The following is a 23,885-nucleotide window of genomic DNA, read 5'->3' on the forward strand; positions in this document are numbered from 1 at the left end:
GGCATTAAGAGGTTAATACTAACTTGCCACAATTATTAAAGGAATTCAAGAATGCGGGGAAAAAAAGTAATGCACCAATTACAGTGTCCTGAAAGAAAATAAATAAAGGAATTCCAAAGAAATATAATTACAGTGGCCTAAACATTCAGGAATCTAGGATTTACCCTTTGGCATTCAGGGAAAACAATTTTACAGTTACTTTACCAGAGTCCCAGAAGCGTCCTGAAATCCTTCTCCACACCTCAGCCATGCTTCAGAGAGGGAAGCAGCTGCCCCCACTGTCCTGAGACCTGCTCTTCTGAACTTCAATGGACTCTCTCCCGGAAAGGATGAGTATTCTATATTCCAATTTCTTTTTCTCTGCAGGGATGATTTTTAAAGAAAAAAAAAGGTCAACTTCATTAAATAGACATTAAGTTGACAATTAACAAAGTGGAAACTCACGAATGGCAGCGGTAAAGGCAACGTTTTTGAATGTCTCTGAATCCCCAAGTAAAGAAAGAGCAACAAGATAGCAAAACCAAAAGCGCATATACAATACGTAGAACTAATCAACAAACTCCAAAATACAAATTGGTGAGGACAAATAATCAACTCTCCAAAGTCCTGCATGGTCTCATACCTGAAAGGAAAGAGGGTGAGAGAAGAACAGGAGCAAAGGAGGAGCTGAGCACCCAGATATCTGGTGTTCACTAGGAACTAGGAAGTGGAACAGGTGATCTGAGAATGGTACCTGAAACAGAGTGAGGATAAGAGCTCCAGCCAAGAAGATCCAAAGGGGTGGGGGCAGTGTAGGACACTCCAAATCAGTCAGCCAGGATTACCTTCCTGGACAGGGCCCCCCACTGACGAGATACTACTGGGAGTGGAGTTTGCTCAGCAACAGAGGGATGATAGAGACAAAGAAAAGAAAAGGTCCAGATGGAGTGGTGGATGAGAGCAGAGTCAAAAATATATAAATAACAAAGAAACAAGTGGCCATATTTTTGCAAACTACAAGGAAACAATGGAAGTTATAAAAACTATCTTGAATCTGCCCTCCTTCTAAAAATTCAGAATAACTGTAACATAAAAATAAGCAGCAAAAAAGGATCAAAGCCAGGGGCCAGCCCAGTGGCGCAGTGGTTAAGTTCCCCAGTTCAGATCTGACAAATAGAAATGGCAATCAATAGGATATATTGGAGTATATGAGGAAGCCATTTGGTGTAAACCTAATTCGGCCTGACTTTGTTTTTTCCAAAAGGGCCGTTGAGCATGCATTGTATATCTGCTTTAAACATTTACTATGGCAAGAACAAATGGCCTTAAGATAAAGGTACAACTTCCCCCAACATTGGCATTTCCTTAAGGATAAGCATCTTTCCTTAGGCTAAGAACTGATTGCTGCACTCACCTTGCTCACCTGTGACCACCCAGCCCGAGACAACAGATCTGCCACCCTGCTGTGTCCACTGAGACAGCAGACCTACCTGCTGTGTCCATCAATCACTGTGCTGACAGAGCAGTCTCGTGACTATTATAAAAAGGAGATTTCAATCATATGTGAAACATCCTCTTTGGGGGTATATAACCACTCTGTACACCCCACTTTGGTGCCCTTTCTTCCTGTGGGAAGAAAGACCCCGGGCCATGGTCCTCACATTTTAGCTCAGAATAAACTCACCCAAATTTTCATTTATAGATTGGTTTCGTAGACAGATCCCAGGTGCAGACCTACACACTGCTTGTCAAGCCATGCTGTGGTAGGTGTCCCACATATAAAGTACAGGAAGATGGGCATGGATGTTAGCTCAGGGCCAGTCTTCCTCAGCAAAAAGAGGAGGATTGGTGGCAGATGTTACCTCAGGGTTAGTCTTCCTCAGCAAAAAGAGGAGGATTGGTGGCAGATGTTAGCTCAGGGCCAGTCTTCCTCAGCAAAAAGAGGAGGATTGGTGGCAGATGTTAGCTCAGGGCTAATCTTCTTCAAAAAACAAACCATAAAGGATCAAAGCTAAATCCCATACAAAGTTATTAGAAAAACCAAAAAGGAGCAGAATAACATCCCAAAACACAAAGAAAGCACATCAAAGACATGCCCATAAAACAGAAAAAACTGTAACCTACTATTTCAAAACAAAACATTCAGATTTATAAAAATTCAGAAATGAAGTGACAAAATTAGGAAGTAGAATAAAATTCTTTTAAAAATCACCCCAGAAAAAAGGAAGGAATCCAAGAACAAGTAGATATTACAGATAATATGTGAAGAGAAATGAAAGGTAATAGAAGGAAATTTTAAAAGTTTACCCAACTCAAATGAAGAAAGAGTAAAAGGATTCAAGAGAAAGAGAGTGATCAAGTCTCTCTTGGGATCCAACATACAAACAGGAATCCCTGAAGAATAAAACCAAAGCAATGGGACAGAACAAATACTAAAAACTAAAATTCCAGAAAAACTTTCCTGAAATTAAAAAAAAAAAGAAGCTACGTATTGAAGCATACCACATACCTGAAAAGATCAAGTCAAAAGCAATCAAAACCAAGATAAATCTTAGTAAATAGACTATTAAAAACTCCTTGAGCATCTAGAAAAAGAATAAATGACTCACAAGTGAATAAAAATTATGTTATTATCAGATGTTGACAGCAAAGCTTTATGCCAGGAGAAGAAAGTAACATATTTAAGATACTCAAGAGAAGAAAATATGAGCCAAGGAGTACAAGAGTGATTAACACTGACTTATTTTCTGGAAGCTTTTTTGTTCTGTTGTTTTATAAATGTCTACAACAGACATGCATTCATTTCATACATTTTTAAATTTGCACTTTACTTTAAGGAAAATTTTAGATTTGCATTAGGAATCAAATTAAGGTCAACTACTATGAGTTGGTCACCCAATCAGAAATAAAACCCTTCATCAATATCACTGTAGTTTTAAAAAATATAAAGATTAAAATATACCATTAAAATTTCCTTAACTAGGAAGAAGGGAAAAATTCATTGAAACAAACTCAGCCATAACATAGATAGTATTTTAACATGTAACAGCTCTAAGCACATTCCTCCTTATGTAGAAATTCCTATTGTGGAAGCAGGACCATGAGAGGAAGAGACATCTATCCTCAAGAGGGTGTTTACCCTCCACCAGTGTGCAGTTTCCCCTGTCAGCTCTGAAGAAGCTCACTTAGTTATCTGGAACAGTAAAGAAAGTGAAAGATATCATTCAGTCTGTTTAGAGCCGATATATATTTTTTAACTTCAGAATACCTCTTTAATGCATTAAATCAGCCCAGGTCAGCTCTTTATAGAAATGGGTAATTCCAGGGATGGGATAGACAAGTACAAATGAGCCTGAAATATCTTGAACCAGAGAGTAAGAAAGTGCTCCAGGAATAATGAGAACATGTCAAAAAGACACATGAGCCTGCAAGAAGGGGCTCTCACTGGCCAAATGTGGGACATTCCCACATCAAATAAATACTGACAGTAAAAGATTATAACCTATTAATATGAGAATACGAATCCACATTGATACAAACAAACAAACAAATGATGGATTTACAAAACCATAAATGAATGCTAAAACTAGTGGTCACATGAAAGTTTAATGATGAAGAGGATGTTCACATGGTCAAGAAACATCTCCCCACAAATTATTAACTAATTAATTCCAAAGGGAAAAATAGTAACTTTATAGTGGAGAAACCCATCAGACACCATCTTAATCAAATGATCAGTGTTGATGTAAACCAACATCAAGTGCCTCTTGATGTGAGACACTGAGAAGAATACAAAACAACTTCTCTGGTATTCCTACCAAAAACATATAAACTAAATCTAAACAGGAGAAAATATCAGATAAGTCCAAAATAACTGGCCTGTACACCTCAACGACGACAGGGTCAAGAAGCACAAAGAAAGTCTGAGGAATTGTTCCAGATTAACAGAAGTCTAAAGAGGCATGAAAAGGACATAAAATGTATGATCTTGGATTGGATCTTCGACCAGGGAAAACAGATCATTACTAGGCAATATAAAAAATTTGAATATGAACTGTTGATTAGATAACAGTATTGTATCAATTTTCCATTTCTTATTTTTGTAATTATATTAGGCTTATGTAAGAGAACGTCCTAATTCTAGGAAATAACTATTTAGAGGTAAAGGTGCACTATGTCTCCCAATAACTCTAAAATAGTACAGAAAAAAATTAGATACACATATGCAGAAAGAAAGAGAGAAAGAAGAAGAGAAGGAGAGGGAGAGAGAAAGGGGAAAAGAGAAAGAGAGAGAGAAAAAGAGAGAGGCAAATAATAATAAATTGGTGAATTGGGATAAAGGATTGTATTAGTTTCCTAGGGTTGCCATAACAAATTACAGTGGCTTAAAACAACAAAACTTTTCTCACAATTCGGAAGGCTAAAAGTCCAAAATGAAGGTGTTAGCTCCTCTGGATGCCCTAGGAAAGAATCTTCATTGCCTCTTTCCCCCAGCAATTCTTGGCACTTCTTCGCTTATAACTGGATCACTCCAATCTCTGCCTCCATCATCATGTTGCACTCTCTCTCCTGTGTGTGTCTCTGTGTGTCCTCGCCTCTTCTTATAAGGATACTAGTCATTGGACTTAGGGTCCACTCTAATGCAGTATGACTTCATCTTAACTAATTACATCTGCAAAGACCCTATCTCCAAATAAGGTCACATTCTGAAGTTCCAGATGGACATGAATTTTAGGACAGACACTATTCAATCCATTTATAGTTCCATTATAAGGAACTTCTTTATACCATTCTTGCAACTTTTACGTAAATTTGAAATTTTGTCAAAATTAAAAGGTTCCAAAACCTGCCCCCCCTGCCCACAAAATAACTAAATAATCCCAGCCAGAAGAAGAGGAGAGAAATACAGTCAGTTCTCATTATTCCTCATTATTCACAGTAGTTAATGTTCTATCAAGTCACCACAAAGAATTAGCAAATGCTGAACCGCTGCTCAGAGAAATACAGGGTTTGTTCCTGTCAATTTATAACATTATTTTATATGTATTTCTGTTTAGACACCTTATTTAATATACATTGTTGATTCCTTAACACTGAACTCATGGCCAACAGCACTGTAACTCACGCCTGAATGAAGCACATGCATTTTCTTATCTAACACACAGCACTTCAGCACTATGCCTGGGGGGCCGGCCAGTTTAAACACTGAAATCACCAACACAAAGCAGAAAAATGTGAAAACATGGCAATAAACAGACCAAGAAAAGGACATTTAGTTACAGTGTGAGAGCTGGAACAAGCAGGCAGAGTAACGCCTTGCTCAAACTCTGCTGGGAACACGTGTGTTGTAAATACAGAAACTGTGAATAATGAGGATAATACTTGGGAACAAATTTTAGAAGGAAGAAATTGAAGTGGTTAAATACAAAACAGTTAAACTCTGCTTCATTGCATTACTCTCCACATCGGCCCCTCACAGACCACTTTTCCTTCTTATTACTGCTCTGCTCAATTTTTCCTTTCTTTAGGTACACCATGCTTATATATTTTATTTATTCATTTTGAAACTTTACACCGTATAAAACTAAATGCTTCCCACTATAACTTTTTAGGCTACCCCTCTTGGAAAGAAGTGAACATTTCTAAATATTGTTTTGGATATCATTTAATAAATTTGGGGGGGAAATCGGATGTCTATCAGAATGCAAAAGGGAAGTTTTCTTGGATATCTGAATAAATCCCAATGACTGAAGACAAATACTTGAAGAATGGCAACACTTTTCCACCCAGGAATTTACCTACATTAAGGAGAAACAATGATTCAGTGGTCCTCAAGTACGAGGAACAGATGTAAAGTTTTAACCAAGTCAACTAGTCAGCAGGCTCTGTGATGCTCATAGCCCATTCTTTGAAGCCTTTGCCCATTTGTTTTTTCAGGGATCTTTCCTTCTCTCAGGCAATAGAACACTTCTCAGACCTGTCACTCATGGCTTTGGTTACATTTGGCTTGTCCTTTGCTTCTCTGGAGTTCATCCATACTCAGATTCTTTTTTATTTTTAAGGATTTTATTTGTTTATTTATTTATTTTTGCTTACGAAGATTTGCCCTGAGTTAACATCTGCTGCCAACCCTCCTCTTTTTCTTTTTTTGTGGCTTGAGGAAGAGACACCCTGAGCTAACATCTGTGCCAATTTCCTCTATTTTGTATGTGGGTCACTGCCACAGCATGGCCACTGACGAGTGGTGTAGGTCCGTGCCTGTGAACCAAACCCAGGCCACTGAAGCAAGCACGCTGAACTTAACCACTAGGCCATGGGGTTGGCCCTCATACTCAGATTCCTTAGGGACTAGAACCCTCTAATTTAATATAAATGACAGAATTCTAATGTTCTCATCTGCAGTCAGCCAGTAAACATGTACTGAGCACCCACTGCATGCAGACACTCTGCCAGATCCAGGGATACAAGGTGAGCAAGAAAGACCCTGCCCTCCAGCAGCTCAGGCAGTGGTGACAGAGACCTACCCACAAATCTGATGACATGAGAGACTGAGCCCAAGTTCAGATACCTACTAGCTGGCCTTTGACCTCACTTTTTGGCCTTTCCCTCCACTCCCCCAGCCAATCTGGTCTACTTCACTCATCGCTGCCAACAGAGCCTGTACATTTCTACCACCACACCTGTGCCCATGGCACTCTTTGCCAGAAATCACCTCTCCATTCCCTTTGGTCTCTCCAACTCTGCCACAGATCCATGCTCATCTCTTCCATGAAACATCCCTCAATGCCTCCACTTACATCCCTCCTTCTGTGAGGTCATTCTGTTTCCTGCCCACTCTACTCCTTCCACTAGACCAAGTGTGGGGGAGTCCTGTACCTAATTTATCTCATCCCCTCAGCGCACAGCACTCCACACACACACACACACACACACACACACAGAGTACTCATTAAGTGACTGTTGAATGAATATGTAAATTACTTGAATATCACTACACTTGTCAAACGATTTTAAATTGGTGTACAGATGTCGATAATATCTAAAGTAAACCAAAGAGTAAGTATAAGCTTAAGGGGAAATTCAGCATAGCTCGTTTCCATTTTATCCAATTATTGTAATAAACAATACCTCTACAACAGGTCTCTTTACACTGTTATAAATCATGTATATTTCTCTCTCTACAGTGATTACTCAGCCATAGAGCAGGTGTTTACAGTGGCAGCTTCAGCTGACTGCCTAGCCTTCTCACCCATCTACCTTTCTGTTTCTAGTGACAAAACACACCCTCACCACACCACAGTGTAAGGCACTCAACCTGGCCAAGGCCAGTCACAGGACATCAGCCTGGCCACAGTGACTGATCCAGGGATCCATGAGAGCCAAGTTGAGTCAGTCAGAGGCTCTCTCCAGGACTTTTCTAACTGAAGTTACTGGAGAAGATGCTCTTCTTCCCAACTTGGTCAAGAATGTGCCCCCAAATGAACTAGCAGCCTTGTCTCATACTATATGGAAAAACCTGAGAAGGTGAGAAGAGGCACAAGACATGCTACAGGTTACAGGCCAGGTCCCTGAGCATCCCAGGTGCCCAGCTGCTTTGAGCTGCAGGCATATCCATCAATTCTTTGTGCCTTTATCTAGTTTAAGTTAGGCTTCAATCACCAGTTACTGAAAGAGCTGAAGTACAGCACTTAGCAAATGTTGGTCCAGAACTGAAGTGATTCACTGAGCACTCAGAAGGTGTGCAGTTAAAGACAGTTTCCATCTTCAGTGACCTTAGGTTCTAAGGATACACTTTAGAGTGGAGAAAGAAGTAGACCAAAACTGGACTGACAGGCTCAAAAATAGACTAATGAGGGAAGATTTCCTGGAGAAAGCTGGCTTTGACCCACAGAAAGGGAGAAATGTACTTTGGCAATGGTTACAAATTGGTCCTGGGTTTTCCAGGATAGTTCTAGTTCCAACTATCTTTATTTATTATCCTCTCAAAGCACGGAAACATCCAGGAAATTTCAAAAACATCACAAAAATCCCTCAGATCACATCTTCAGGCTATCCTGTCATACTGACCTGGTCTGAGTCGCAGCTGTGCTACTGGTTGGCCACATTAACACTGCCAAGCTATTTATCGTCTCAAGATCCAGTTTCTACATCTGTAAAATGGGGATAATAAATATACTTACCTCAAGACCACTGTCAAGATGAAACTGGTACTAATAATAATACTATGTAATAACAGTACTATAGACCACAATTACAGACGTAGAAGAGCTGATTAATATTCAAGAGAGTTAAATGAGAACGCACTTTAGACATTTTTTTGAGATACATACATTTTCACATGCTGTGATTCAGAAAAATATTGTTTTAATCTAACGACCTACTTTAATATCTCAAACCTCAAAAGAAAAGAAAAAGAAGCTTACTGATGAGAACTCTATGGCCTCTCAGAGACTTTAAGAAGCAGAAGGGAATTAAATGAAAGACTCAGTGGAAAAGGCCAGTTTATTTCAGAGTCAAAGCCACTATTCCATGAGCTACAGCCCTGTGCCTGGTGCACTCTCTTCTTATCTTTCCCCAGGCTGGTCAGGCAACTATAGGTCTCCAATGCCAATTAAGAAAGCCCCATCTTCCTGATGTGGGGATGGTAGAAGTGAATAAATAAGAAAATAAAGGGCATTAGAATAAATCTAAGGAGAAAAAAGGTATAAGTAAAATGAATTTTCACAAAGCATAATGAAACTTTTGAAAACTGCCTGAAAGGTTCATGACAACTTTGGCTATACCTTGTTTTCTGCCAGATTACCTTTTCAACTCTCTTCAATCTGACCTGATGAACTCCTTAGGATTCGGCTTCTTCACAAACCCTTCAGTACTATTACATCCCTGAGTGATCCTTGTTGAACCACTCCTTTAGAAATTAGTCACATACTACCCTCCAATAGCACTTGCATCGTTACAATACAGAATGCTATTATTTTTTTTTCATGAGGAAGAGTCACCCTGAGCTAACATCTGTTGCTGTTCTTTCTCTTTTTTGCTGAGGAAGATTCTCCCTGAGCTAACATCTGTTGCCAATCTTCCTCTTTTTGTATGTGAGCTGCCACCACAGCATGGACACTGACAGACTAGTGGTGTAGGTCTGTGCCTAGGAACTGAACCCAGGCCACTGAAGCAAAGCACACTGAAATGAATCACTAGGCCACTGAGACTGGCGTTAGAATGTTATTTTATGTGTTTACGTCTTTTATGCCCCCAAAACCAGAACTTCGTTTATAACTTATGTTCTACATATGACAAGTTCTAAATGTACTATCTTCCAGAACTTGCTGGTTTAATTTGCTAAATAATTCCAATACATGCTAAGTAAGTTTAGAGGCCACCTAAATCATTGCTCTATTTAAGGAGGTCCATGTCTATACTATGTCAATTATTTTTTCCATTCATGGAAGAGTTTCAGGAAAGAGTCCATAACCATTCCAAACTGTTCAGTCAAAAAGGCCTGGAATCATACAGCAGTTTAAATTCATTTCTTCTTCTGTCATCAGAGAAAATAAAGGGATCAGCTAGTTGCCATATTTTGTATAACCTTCATACAACTTTCAAATTGAAGATTACTATGGCCTAAGTAGTAAGTGCTTAAAGTATGCAATTATGCTTAGACTTACAGTAAAATAATTACCTAGTTTTGGTATCTTTAAGTACTTAAACTGTTCAAACAACCCAACCTAATTTACGATAGCTATTCTAAAAGACTTTGATGCTAGAATCCTAACATCTGGTACTCTGGCTCTCTTGTTTTCATTCTCCTTAACAATCCAGAACTTCTTAATCTAACAAGGTTGGAAATATGGTGATATGTTTTATTTTCAACATTTAAAAAGAAAAGCAGAATTATTTTCCACTAGCCCTGTACACCAGATCAGAATACCAACGGTCCAAAATCTTTATTTTCTGAAATGGAAGATTCCTATGCTAAAAATCAATTGCCTATGCCAGGCTGCCTACAACCACCCCAAGCCCCCAACACCAACTTGACATTACTCTTTTTTAAAATTTTTACTTATTTAGTTAGTTATTTTTCTGTGAGGAAGATTTGCCCTGAGCTAATATCCATTACCAATCTTCCTCTTTTTTTCCTTGAGGAATATTGGCCCTGAGCTAACATCCATGCCAGTCTTCCCCTACTTTTTGTATGTGGGATGCCTCCACAGCATGGCTAATGAGCAGATGAGGTCTGCACCTGGGATCTGAACCTGTCAACCCGGGCTGTCAAAGCAGAGCAAAGCAAGTTTAACCACTCGGCCATGGGGCGGCCCCAATATATTACTCTCAATTCCAAGATTTAAAGGACAGAAATAATGACAACTACTAATATATCACAATCTGGGTCCAGTTTTTATTTTATTAATCACTCCTTACTCAAAAGCAAACAATGAATTCATCCCGGTTCTTTCCCTTTCCTGATTCCTCACTATTAAGAAGTTGAGGCACAGCAACCAATAAACTCAGTGTGTGATAGACTCAGTCTCAGACAAAGGTAAGATATTATCGAGATCCCTTAAGGCTACAGATTCAAGTCTTTGTCCTTCATTCCCTCAAAGACCTCTACCAAAATCTCTACCCTATTCTTCAATACTAACCCTCTTACATTTCAGAAGAAGGAAGTATGAATAAAATACAACAGACTTTAATGTAAAAGCAATCAGTTAAAAAGGTGCTAAGCCAGTCTTTCAATTAAGTCTCTCACCTAACTGCAAACCACTTCAGACATCATTCTGTAATCACACACTACTAAAGCACAACCAGGTCCAATGAAAAAAAACATGATTTAGCTATGGGACACTGAGCATTTGTGCTACAGACTGACCGTCTCCCCCCATAATTCATATGTTGAAGTGTAATCCCCAATGTGATGGTATTGGGGGTGAGGAGTTTGGGAGGTGACTGGGTCATGAGGATGTAGCCCTCATGTATTGGATTAGCGTCCTTATAACAGAGGCCCTAGAGGGCCAGCACCATGGCCAAGTGGTTAAGTTTGTGCACTTCACTTTGGTGGCCCAGGATTTGTCAGTTCAGATCCCAGGTGTGGACCTGCAGACCGCTCATGAGGCCATGCTGTGGTGGCATCCCACATAGAAGAGCTGGAATGACCTACAACTGGAATATACAACTATGTACTGGGGCTTTGGGGAGGGGAAAAAAAAAAGGAAGATTGGGGGCTGGCCCAGTGGCGCAGCAGTTAAGTTTGCATGTTCCACTTAGTGGCCCGGGGTTCACCAGTTTGGATCCCGGGTGTGGACCTAGCACCACTTGTCAAGCCATGCTGTTGGCAGGCATCTCACGTAAAATAGAGGAAGATGGGTACGGATGTTAGCTCAGGGCCAATTTTCCTCAGCAAAAAGAGAGGATGATTGGTGGTACATGTTAGCTCATGGCTAATCTTCCTCCAAAAAAAAATAAAATAAAAGAGGCCCCAGAGAGATCCCTTGCCCCTTCTACTATATGTGAACGCAGAGAAGATGGCTGTCTACGAACCAGGAAGCAGGCCCTCACCAGACACTGAACATGCCAGCACCTTCATCTTGGACTTTCCAGCTTCTAGTACTGTGACAAATACATTTCTGTTGTTTATAAACCACTCAGCCTATGGTATTTTGTTACAGCAGCCCAAACTAAGACAATTTAGTAGGTGCTTTCTGAGCAAATGTGTCATACGTATTACCTCATACAGATCCTAGATGACATATTAGGCTGTAACCATGAGTATAATAGCTTCCAGTGAGTTCTGTGGGTCTTTTTAGTGAACTATTGAACTGGAGGGTAGTTTTGGTGACTCCCTGAGCCTGCAGTTGGTGTCAGACAGACTAATCCTCTAACTTGGCAATTGGCTAAAACTCTAACTCGTGACAAGAGACAGCAAAGCTAGATAAGAATAGGTTGTACATCACGATCAAAAGAGAAACCATAAATGAGACTAACAAGGAATAGGAATGAGAAGAATGATTAATTAGGTAAAATAAAGTTTAGACAGGTTTAGGAACCATCTTCTCTTCTAAATATTAGGAACTAGCCTAGAGCATACATCTAAAACTGAGGAGCTATGTTTGAAACGTAAGAATTCTATCAAAACTGTAAAATAAATCAGAGTTGAATTGGAAAAAGAAACCACACTCCCCGGCTAACAAATAAAGGGGAAGAAAACAAAAATATATTGGAACTTGTAATATGCACATGTGAGGACATCCAAACATACATGCATGCATGCACACACACACAGAACATGTACTCTGAAGCAGGTTCTGGCACTTGGACCACATAGTGGAATGTAACACTACTGATTTCACCAAAGAAAGAAACAAAAAACAATTAAAACATTAAGATGACTTAAGGTCACTCTCTTCAAGAAGTTCCCTAAATCCTTCAGTGATAACGGCAGAAGTTATCAGCCATAAAGCAAACTGAGTCTCTGGTATCCTATCACAAAAGGAAATGCTATTATAATTCCACATTTTTACTATCCCACACTACTAGGGTGAAATTAACACAAGGGCCCAGTATAAACAAGGAAACCTGAAAGTTTGAGACCAAGGCATTATTTACTCTATACTGGAGTAGCTTACTTAACACCTGAGCAACTGGCTGGCTCTTACACTGAACATCTTTTAAAGACCTCTTCAATCACGTATTTTATAATTTTAAGAACAAGTGCCTGGTAAACAGGCATTCAGTAAAGATGTTCAATGAATGAAATATCTGCACCTCTATTTCCTTATATGTAAAATGCAGGCATTTGATGACATGATTTCAGAGGTCCCATCAAGCTCTAAAATTCCCTGACTCAAATGACTCTGATCGGAAAGGGCCTTGACTCATCCAACTTTGCTAACACCAATACAAACAGAAATTTCCTTCACCAGCTAGATCTGAATTTTACAAATTGTCCTTTTATAACTAAAAAGATCAACTCAGGGGGGTAGCCTGGTGGCGCAGCAGTTAAGTTTGCACACTCCGTTTCAGTGGCCTGGGGTTCACCAGTTCAGATCCCAGACGCAGACCTATGTACTGCTTATCAAGCCATGGTGTGGCAGGTGTCCCACATATGAAATAGAGGAAGATGGGCATGGATGTTGGCTCAGAGCTAATCTTCCTCAAAAAAATAAAATGAAAAAAAATTTAAAAAGATGAAATCAGGAATCTAGTCAAAAACCTACAACTACCAGGGGCAGGATAGGTGAAAAAAGTAGTTGCTACTTCACAGTAAGAAAACACTATGGCATTTTAAATCGCCCACCTACCATCCCTCATACCCTAGGTCAGCAGTGGCCATGAGGATGGCAGCCCTCACTCCTGGTACAGATTACTACCGCCAGGGGAACAATATGGACTTTACTATCAAAGAATTGTGGCTGTGTGTTTGGGCCTATCTTGCAGCTCCCTGAAGAACTAAAGCAAGAGCTTACCTTTATTCCACAGAACTTGGAGAATTACCTAGGGCTGGGGCAGCTTCCTGTGCAGTGTTTGCTAAAAGCATTTAAAGAAACAAATATTGGCCAAACCCTAAACTACGAGATAACAGTCAAGACAAGAGACACACAGAGTAAAATGCCTAAAAAGGAACAGGTTGTGAAAGGAGATACGTGGGTTAAAAAAGGTATTAAAAGCTCCCTTTGGAATCAAGAGAGCCACAGGCATGCCCAGCGTGCTTAGAAAAGGCTTGAGAACACCCTAAGCTTTTACTTCTGGCTGACTATCAGGCTCCATGCAAGCAGGAAGCAAAGGTTAAGGCAGAGTTGTAAACAGCCTGGGTAACTGTTGAAGGAGTGCCCCAACACAAAGCCAATCTGCAAACTGGGAGAATATTTTTTTTTCTCAGTTTCTTCTCATTTAAGGAAACTGTCAAAATGCTAGCTGACCACTAAGTTTAAGGACCACAGATTTCAGTAGCAACACAAGACAAAAAAACGCCTATTTCAAAGTAGAGTTTAGAAAAGTCACTAAACAAACAAGCAACAACACACAAGTAGCAACAAAGCCTACGGAAGGGAAGACTCTCATTTCCAGAATAGCCACATTACAATCATGACCAGTTTTCAACAAAATTTTAAGAGACATGCAAAGAAACAAAAAAGTATAACATAATGTAGGAAGTCCAGACACTGAGTGAAAGAGACAAAGACATTAAATCATCTGTCCTAAATATACTGAAAGAGCTACAGGAAACCATGGACAAAAGAACTAAAGGAAACTAGGAAGAGGGAATATCAATGTAATAAATAAATAATAACAACAAAGACAGAAACTATAAAAATGAACCAAATAGGGGGCCAGCCCAGTGGCTCAGCAGTTAAGCTTGCACACTCTGCTTCAGCAGCCCAGGGTTCACCAGTTCGGATCCCAGGTGTGGACCTATGCAGTGCTTATCAAGCCATGCTGTGGTAGGCATCCCATATATAAAGTAGAGGAAAATGGGCACAGATGTTGGCTCAGGGCCAGTCTTCCTCAGCAAAAAAAGAGGAGGACTGGTGGCGGATGTTAGCTCAGGGCTAACCTTCCCTCCAAAAAATAAAAAATGAACCAAACAGAAATTCTGAAGCTGAAAAGCCTAATAAATGAAACAAAAAATTCATTAGAGGGGTTGAACAGCAGATTTGAAGAATGAAGAAAGAATCAGTGAATTTAAAGATAAGTCAGCTGAGATTATCCAGTCTAAGAGAACAGAAAGGAAAAAGAATGAAGAGAAATAAAAAGCATGTTAGAAGCCTGTACAGTCCCATCAAGGATACTAACATACACTTAATGGACATACCGAGAGAGAAGAAAAAGGGGCAGAAAGAATATCAGAGGAAGAAATGGCTAAAAACTTCTCAAACTAGATGGAAGACAGGAATCTACACATCCATGAAACGTAGCAAATTCCAAGCAGGACAAACTCAAAAAAGATTTATATTTAAACACATTACAGTCAAACTATTGAGAGCCTAAGACAAAGAGGGAGTTTTGAAAGTAGCAATAGAGAAGCAACTTTTCACGTACAGGAGGTCCTTAAGATTAACAGCAGATTTCTCATCACAAACCATGCAGGCCATAAGGCAGAAGAATGACATATTTGAAGTGTTGAAAGAAAAAAAGTCAACCAAAAATTCCGTATTCAGCAAAACTATCCTTCAAAAATGAAAGAGAAATTAAAACATGCCCTGATAAACTAAAGCAGTAGGAGTTCATGACTAGTAAGCTACCATATGAGAAATGCTAAGGGGAGTTTGCCAAGCTGATAAGAAAGGACATTAGACATAAGCAAACAGAACACTACAGCAGTATTGCACTTTCTGGTTTTTACTTCTTTTTTCTCCATATGATTTAAAAGACAAATGTATAAAACAATAATTATAAGTTAACATCAGTGGGCACATAACGTAGAAAGATGTCGTTAGGGGCACAATTTTTGTATGCTATTCCACCTAAAGTGACATTAATTCAAACTACATTGTTATGAAGTTCAGATGTCAATTGTAAGCTCCAGGGCAATGACTAAGAAAAAATAAAATTATATAGGAAAAGAAATAAGAGAATCAAAATAGTACACCAGAAAAAAAACATATTTTCACCAAAGGCAGCAATAATGGATTAACTGAGAAACAAAAAAAGGTATAAGAGATATAAAAAAAAATCAAAATGGTAGAAATCCTTCCTTACCAGTAATTAATTTAAATGTAAATAAATCAAACTCTCAAATTAAGAAGTAGAGATTGGTAGAATTGATTAAAAGAGCATGACCAACTGTGCTGCCTTTAAGAGATTCACTTTAGGTCCAAAAACACAAAAAGTATGAACATGAAAGGATGAAAAAATATAATCCATGCTAAGAGTAACCAAATGAGAGTTACGGTGGCTATACTTATATCAGACAAAATATATTTTAAGATAATATTATTAGAAGAGACAGAGAACATATTATATTGATAAAAGAATAAATTCATTAAGAAGATATAACAGTTATAAAAGTATACACACCTAAGAACATAGCCTCAGAATATATGAAATAAAGACTGACAGGGGTTAGCCAGGTGGCGCAGCGGTTAAGTGCATATGTTCTTCTCGGCGGCCCAGGGTTCACCGATTCAGATCCCAGGTGCAGACATGGCACCACTTGGCAACAGCTGTGCTGTGGTAGGTGTCCCACATATAAAGTGGAGGAAGATGGGCATAGATGTTAGCTCAGGGCCAGTCTTCCTTGGCAAAAAGAGGAGGATCAGCAGTAGTTAGCTCAAGGCTAATCTTCCTCAAAAAAAAAAAAAAAAAGAGAGATCCCGTCAGGATGCCGATGTGAGCAGACATTGAACTTGCCTCCTCCCACTAACACAACCAGGTTACAACAATTTTGGGAGAATCATCCTGGTTTAAAAACTGGAAACTGGATAAAAAGAACCCCCACGACAAGGGACAGTCCTGACAAAGACAGAAGAGGCAGTAACTCCGTCCAGAGAGGAAAAAAGCCACCTTTGGGAGCAGTGGAGCTTCACAGCTGGCCAGGTGGGAGCCACCCTAAGGTATGAGCCCCGGAGCAGGGGCAATACGGCTATAACCATCCTTCAGACTCAGCCCAACTGAGATGGGAGTCTTACTGTCTGGCTTTGCTGGCTATTAACTGCAGCGAGGACACCCCCAGAAAAGCTATCGGCCGAAAGCCGAAAAGATCCAGGTCTTAAAGGGCCCACGCACAAACTCACTCACTGCAGCAACCTAAAATCACCAGAGAGAAGGCCGACTGTCCTTTGGTGAAACGAGACTCACCTGGTGGGCTCTGGGGGCATCTTCGTGAGAGGAGGGTCCTCTCTGGAAACTGAGACATTGGTGGGGGCCATTGTTCTGAGCTGGGCCACTGAAAGCATCCATTGGGCTGTTAGCCCAGGGGTCTGCCACACCCACTAGAGCACAGATTTAATCCAGTTCAGCCAGGGCAGGCAACCTGCCCTAGGGACTGGCACCACCTAACAGCAAACGCTCAGGCTACTTTTCAGCCTGCACTGACTCAGTGCCTTGATCCTCTACAGGCAGGCAAGGGTGTCTGCCTCTGTGGGGCAAGGCCTGTGTGAGGACCAGGTGAACTGTGGGGAGCATTGGGGGAGAGCTGGGGGCCTCTGCAGTGTGGTGTTGGGGTATGCTCCAGGGGGTTGAGAAGTCTGCACAGACCAGGACTGGGTTGACAGTGTATGTGGTCCGGTGGGGGGGTGAGGCTTATCAGTGGCAGAAGACTTGTGCTTCACAAATAGCCATAAAAAGGATCAGCCCCACCTTCCAAAGCCTGACACAACTGAATGCCCCCTGCCTAGGGCCAGCCCCACTCAGCTGCACTCCTAAGAGAACTGACAACAGCCTTGTAGGCCTGAGGCCTATCACAACTGTAAGCCCCTGAGCCTAGCAACCAGCTACACTGGGTACCAACCCAATTAAGAGGACAATTGCAATAAGAGTGTGCTGATAGACTTTGTAGCCAACAGTGCTGAGGCCCCTCCCAAACCGGATTTACAAACAGCTGGGCAGGGAAGGAAAGATCACACTCCCTGGATACCTGCAGTGGGAGCAACCCTGCCAAAGCAGAAGAACACAAGTAGCCCACAAAGGGGTCACTCCTGGTTCTTATGGACTGGTGACAATAGGGAAGCACACTGCTGCGCCTCATAAAGCATCTCATACATAAGGCCACTTCTCCAAGATCAGGAGACATAGCCGACTCACCTAGTACAAAGAAAACAGCACAGAGAAAGAGGCATAACGAGGAGACAAAGGAATAATTTCCAAGCAAGGGAACAGTATAAAACCCCAGAAAAAGGACTAAGTGAAACAGAAACTAGCGACCTACTCAACAAAGAATTCAAACAAAATATAATGAGGATGCTCACAGATATGTGGAGAAGAATGTATGAACAGAGTGAACACATCAGCAAAGAACTGGAAGATATTAAAAAAAAAATCAGAAATAAAGAACACAATACTGGAAATGAGAAATTCACTACACAGACTCATAAGCACAATAGAGGAAGCAGAAGAACGGATCAGCAAGCTAGGTGAAAAACGAGGAAATCACCCAAGCAGAATAGAACAGAGAAAAAAGAATTAGAATGAGAACAGTTTAAGGGAACTCTGGGACAATATCAAGCGTGCTAACATTCAGATTATAGGTGTCCCAGAAGGAGAAGAGAGAGACAACGGGGCAGAAAACTTATTTGTAAAAATAATAGATGAACATTTTCCTAACCTGATGAAGGAGACAGACATCCAACTACAGGAAGCACAGAGAGCTCCAAACAAGGGAAGCCCAAAGAGGCCCACACCAAGAGATAGTATTATCAAAATGTCAAAAATTAAATATAAAGAGAGAATCCTAAAAGCCACCAGAGAAAGGCCACAAGTGACATATAAAGGGAAGCCCATCAGGCTATCAGCAGACTTCTCAGTCAAGACCCTACAGGTAAGAAGAGAATAGCATGACATATTTAAAGTGCTAAAAGGAAAAAAACCTATGGCCAAGAATACTCTATACATGAAGGTTGTCATTCAGAATGGAAGGAGAGATAAAGTGCTTCCCAGACAAGCAAAAATTAAAGGAGTTTATCACCAAGAAACCAGTTCTGCAAGAAATGCTGAAGGGACTTATTTAAGTGGGAAAGCAAGGACCACAAATAGAGATAAAGAAAAATTATCAAAAAAAACCCAAAACAGCAACAACAACTAAAGACAGGCAATAAAATGACCTGTAAGGTAAAAGTATAGTAAAGGCAGCAGAGCAACTACCTATGAAGATAATGTGAAGGTTAAAAGACAAATGTACTAAAATCACCTATTTCAATGATAAGAGGATAATGGAGAGACAAACACTAAACAAAAGACTATATATGATGTGAAAAACATATAATGTGGGAGGAGGAGAGTGAAAAAGTAGAGCTTTTAGGAAGAGATCCAGCTAATGAGTCTATCTACTCAATATAGACTGTTACATGCATAGTATATTAAATAGTATCCTCATGGTAACCACAAATCAGAAACCTATAACAAGCAGAAAAAAAATAAGACAAAAAGAAATCAAACATATTACTAAAGATAGCCATCAAACAACAGGGGAAGAGAGCAAGAGAAAAAGGAAGGAACATAGAAGAATTACTAAAACACCCAGAAAAAAAAAGTAAAATGGCAATAAATACATATTTATCAATAGCTACTTTAAATGTCAATGGACTCAATGCTCCAATCAAATGCCATGGGGTGGCCAATTGAATAAAAAAACAAGACTCATGTATATGCTGCATACAAGAAACACACTTCAGACCTACAGACACCCACAAACTGAAAGTGAAAGGACGGAAAAAGATATTCCATGCAAATGGCAAAGAAAAGAAGGCAGGGGTACCAATACTTATATCAGACAAAATAGACTTTAAAACAAAAACTGTAACAAGAGACAAGGACAGACACTACATAATAATTACGAGAACAATTCAACAAGAAAATATAAGACTTGTAAATATCTATGCACACAACATAGGAGCACCTAAATATATAAATCAGTTATTAACAGACATAAAGGGGAAACAGACAGTAACACAATAATAGTAGGGGACTTTAACACTCCACTTATACCAATGGACAGATCATCCAAACAGAAGATCAATGAGGAAACACTGGCCTTAAAGGACACATTAGACCAGACGGACTTAGTAGATATATACAGAACATCCCATCCAATACCCACAAAATATACATTCTTTTCAAACGCCCATGGAACATTCTCCAGGATTGATCACATATTAGGCCAGAAAACAAGTCTCAATAAATTTAAGAAGATAGAAATAATACCATGCATATTTGCTGATCACAAGGGTATGAAACTAGAAATCAACAACAGTAAGAAAACCAGAAAAGCCACAAAAATATGGAGATTGAAGGAAATGCTACTAAACAACGATGGGTTCAATCAAAAAATCAAAAAATTCCTGGAGACAAATGAAAATGAAAACACGACATGCCAAAATCAGTGGGATACAGCAAAAGCAGTTTTAAGAAGAAAGTCTATAGCAAATCAGGACTACCTCAACAAAGAAAAAAGATGCCAAATAGACAATCTAAAAAGCCATCTAAAGGTACTGGAAAAAGAACAACAAACAAAGCCCAAAATCAGCAAAAGGAAGGAAATAATAAAAATCAGAGCAGAAATAAACAAAATAGAAACTAAAAAAACCAATAGAAATAACTAACGAAACCAAGAGCTGGTTCTTTGAAAGGATAAACAAAATTGACAAACCCTTAGCTAGACTCACCAAGAAAAAAAGAGAGAAGGCTCAAATAAATAAAGTCAGAAATGAAAGAGAAGAGATTACAACGGACACCTCAGAAATACAAAAGATAAGAGAATACTATGAAAAGCTACACGCCAACAAATTGGATAATCTAGCAGAAATGGAAAAATCCTTAGAAACATTCAACCTTCCAAAACTGGACCAAGAAGAAGCAGAAAATTTTAATAGACCGATCACCAGCAAGGAGATTGAAACAGCAATCAAAAACCTCTCAAAAAGTAAAAGTCTAGGACCAGATGGCTTCTCTGGAGCATTCTACCAAACATTCAAAGAAGACTGAATACCTATCCTTCTCAAGCTCTTCCAAAAAACTGAAGAGGAGGGGAGGCTTCCTAACTCATTCTAGGAAGGAAACATTTCCTGATACTGAAACCAGACAGGGACAAAACAAAAAAAGAAAATTACAGGCCAATATCACTGATGAACATCGCTGCAAAAACCCTCAACAAAATACTAGCAAATTGAATACAACAATACATTAAAAAGATGAAACATCGTGATCAAGGGGGTTTCATTCCAGGGATGCAGGGATGGTTCAACATCTGCAAATCTATCAACGTGATACACCACATTAACAAAATGAAGAATAAAAATCCCATATCATCTCAATAGATGCAGAAAATCATTTGACAAGATACAACATCCATTTATGATAAAAACGCCAAGTAAAAGGGGTATAGAAGGAAAATACCTCAACATAATAAAGGCCATATGTGACAAACCCACAGCAAATATCCTTCTCAATGGAGTAGAACTGCAAGCTATCCCTCTAAGAACAAGAACCAGACAAGGATGCCCAGTGTCATCACTCTTATTTAACATAGTACTGCAAGTCCTAGCCAAAGCAATCAGGCAAGAAAAAGAAATAAAAGGGATCCACATTGGAAAAGACAAGTGAAACTGTCACTCTTTGCAGACTACATGATTTTATATGTAGAAAACCCTAAAGATTCCACTAAAACACTTTTAGAAACAATAAAGGAATACAGTCAAGTCCCAGGATACAAAATCAATGTACAAAGATCAGTTGCGTTTCTATACACTAATAACAAAATAGCAGAAAGAGAAATTAAGTATACAATCCCATTTACAACTGCAACAAAAAAAATAAAATACCTAGGAATAAACTTAACCAAAGAGGCGAAAGAGCTGTACACCGAAAACTTTAAAACATTCTTGAAAGAAATCGAGGAAGACACAAAGAAATGGAAAGATATTCTGTGCTCTTGCATTGGGAGAATTAACACAGTTAAAATGTCCATACTTCCTAAAGCAATCTATAGATTCAATGCAATCCCTATCAAAGTTCCAACAACATTTTTTACAGAAAGAGAACAAAGAATCCTAAAACTTATATAGAACAAAAAACCCCGAATAGCCAAAAGATTCCTGAGAAAAAAGAACAAAGCTGGACGTATCACACTCCCTGATTTCAAAATATACTACAAAGCCATAGTAACCAAAGCAGCATGGTACTGGCACAAAAACAGACACACAGGTCAATGGAACAAAATCGAGAGCCCAGAAGTAAACCCACACGTTTATGGACAGCTAATATTCGACAAGGGAGCCAAGAGCATATGATGGAGAAAGGAGAGTCTCTTCAATAAGTGGTGTTGGGAAAACTGGACAGCCACATGCAAAAGAATCAAAGTAGACCATTCCCTTACACCATGCACAAAAGTCAACTTAAAATGGATTAAAGGCTTGAATGTAAGACCCGAAACCATGAAACTTCTAGGAAAAAACATAGGCAGTACGCTCTTTGACATCGGTCTGAGCAGCATATTTTGAAGTCCCATGGGTGACCGGGCAAGGGAAACAAAAGAAAAAATGAACAAATGAGAGTACATCAAACTTAAAAGCTTCTGCACAGCAAAGGAAACCATCAACAAAACGAAAAGACAACCTAACAATTGGGAGAAGATATTTGCAAACCAGATAAGGGGCTTTTTCTGATTTGCAAATCAGATATTGGGTTAATATCCAAAATATACAAAGAACTCATACAGCTCAACAACAAAAAAACCAACAATCCAATTAGAAAATGGGCAAAAGATCTGAACAGAGATTTCTCCAAAGAAGATATACAGATGGCCAACAGGCATATGAAAAGATGCTCAACATCATTAGCTATCAGGGAAACACAAATCAAAACTACAATGACGTATCACCTCACTCCAGTCAGAATGGCTATAATTAACAAGACAGGAAACAACAAATTTTGAAGGGGATGTGGAGAGAAGGGAACCCTTGTTCACTGCTGGTGGCAGTGCAAACTGGTGCAGCCACTATGGAAAGCAGTATGGAGTATCCTCAGAAAATTAAGGATAGATCTACCATGTGACCCAGCTATCCCACTCCTGGGTATTTATCCAAAGAACTTCAAAACACAAAGGCATAAAGATACTTGCACTTCTATGTTCACTGCAGCAATATACACAATAGCCAAGACTTGGAAGCAACCTAGGTGCCCATCAAGGGACGAATGGATAAAGATGTCATATTTATACACGATGGACTACTACTCAGCCATAAGAAATGATGAAATCCGGCCATTTGTGACAACTTGGATGGACCTTGAGGGTATTATGCTGAGTGAAATAAGTCAGAGAGAAAGTCAAAGACCATATGATCTTACTCATAAGTAGAAGATAAAAACAACAACAAACACATAGCACTGGAGATTGGATTGGTGGTTACCATATGGGAAGAGGGGAGGAGGGAGGGTGAAAGGGGTGATTAAGCTCACATGTGAGGGGATGAACTATAATTAGCTTTTGGGTGGTGAAGATGATGTAATCTACACAGAATTCGAAATATATTATAATGTACATCCAAAAATTAATAAACGAAAAAAAGAAAAAAAGTGTAACTGTGTATGGTAACTAGTCTTATTGTGGTTATCATTTTGCAATGTATACAAATATCGAATCACTATGTTGTACACCTGAAACTAATATGTTACATGTCAATTATACCGCAATAAAAAAATTAAAATTAAAAAAAAGTCTGAGACACTTCAAAGTCAGTAAGCAAGATACAATCTGTAAAGTGAGCCAATAATCAACTAACATTAAGTATAAGCATAGACTGGTTTCACTTCAGGAATTATTAACTCTCAGCTAAAAATCCTAGTTTGGGAAACAGACATGAGAAACTAATAACAGTATCTACCATATACTCAGCACTTATTTAATCATAGAAGATACCATTTAATCCTCCCCAAATCTGATGAGGTAGGTATTCTAGCTTTACAGATGAGGAAGCAGAGGCTTCAGGAGAAATTCAAGAAATGGGCCCATGTTTTCACAAGCAGGAGACCTAGGATTCACACACGGACTGGTCTGATTCTACAATCCAAACTCTTTAACCATTAAGCCAGAGTTTATTAAAATGCAATCCAATATCTGATAAGGGATTAATACCCAGAATATATAAAGAACTCCTACAACTCAACAACAAAAAGCCAACACTCAATTTTAAAAGGGGCAAAGGACTTGTAAAGACACTTCTCTAAGAAGATGTAAATGGCCAATAAAGACATGAAAAGCT

At 39.3% G+C, this 23,885-nt stretch overlaps 1 protein-coding gene across 33 annotated transcripts in view; it reads right to left on the reverse strand.

The window, feature by feature from the left end:
- The window catches only part of SPIDR (scaffold protein involved in DNA repair), a 472,184-nt gene that overhangs the window by 430,642 nt on the left and 17,657 nt on the right, over positions 1–23,885 (reverse strand). For 31 of the 33 annotated variants that reach the window (XR_011543434.1, XR_011543433.1, XR_546115.2 and 28 more), the window contains exon 2: positions 205–360. Coding sequence is in view for 27 of the 33 variants with exons in the window: in XM_070631683.1 (XP_070487784.1) it covers positions 205–360 (156 nt within the window). In the remaining 6 variants the exon portion in view is untranslated. Of the gene's footprint in view, positions 1–204; positions 361–8,046; positions 8,130–23,885 lie in introns of all 33 variants that reach the window. The other 2 variants (XM_070631685.1, XM_008527966.2) reach the window with 1 other exon arrangement.

This window comes from Equus przewalskii, chromosome 8, assembly GCF_037783145.1.
Source record: "Equus przewalskii isolate Varuska chromosome 8, EquPr2, whole genome shotgun sequence".
Lineage (NCBI taxonomy): Eukaryota > Metazoa > Chordata > Mammalia > Perissodactyla > Equidae > Equus > Equus przewalskii.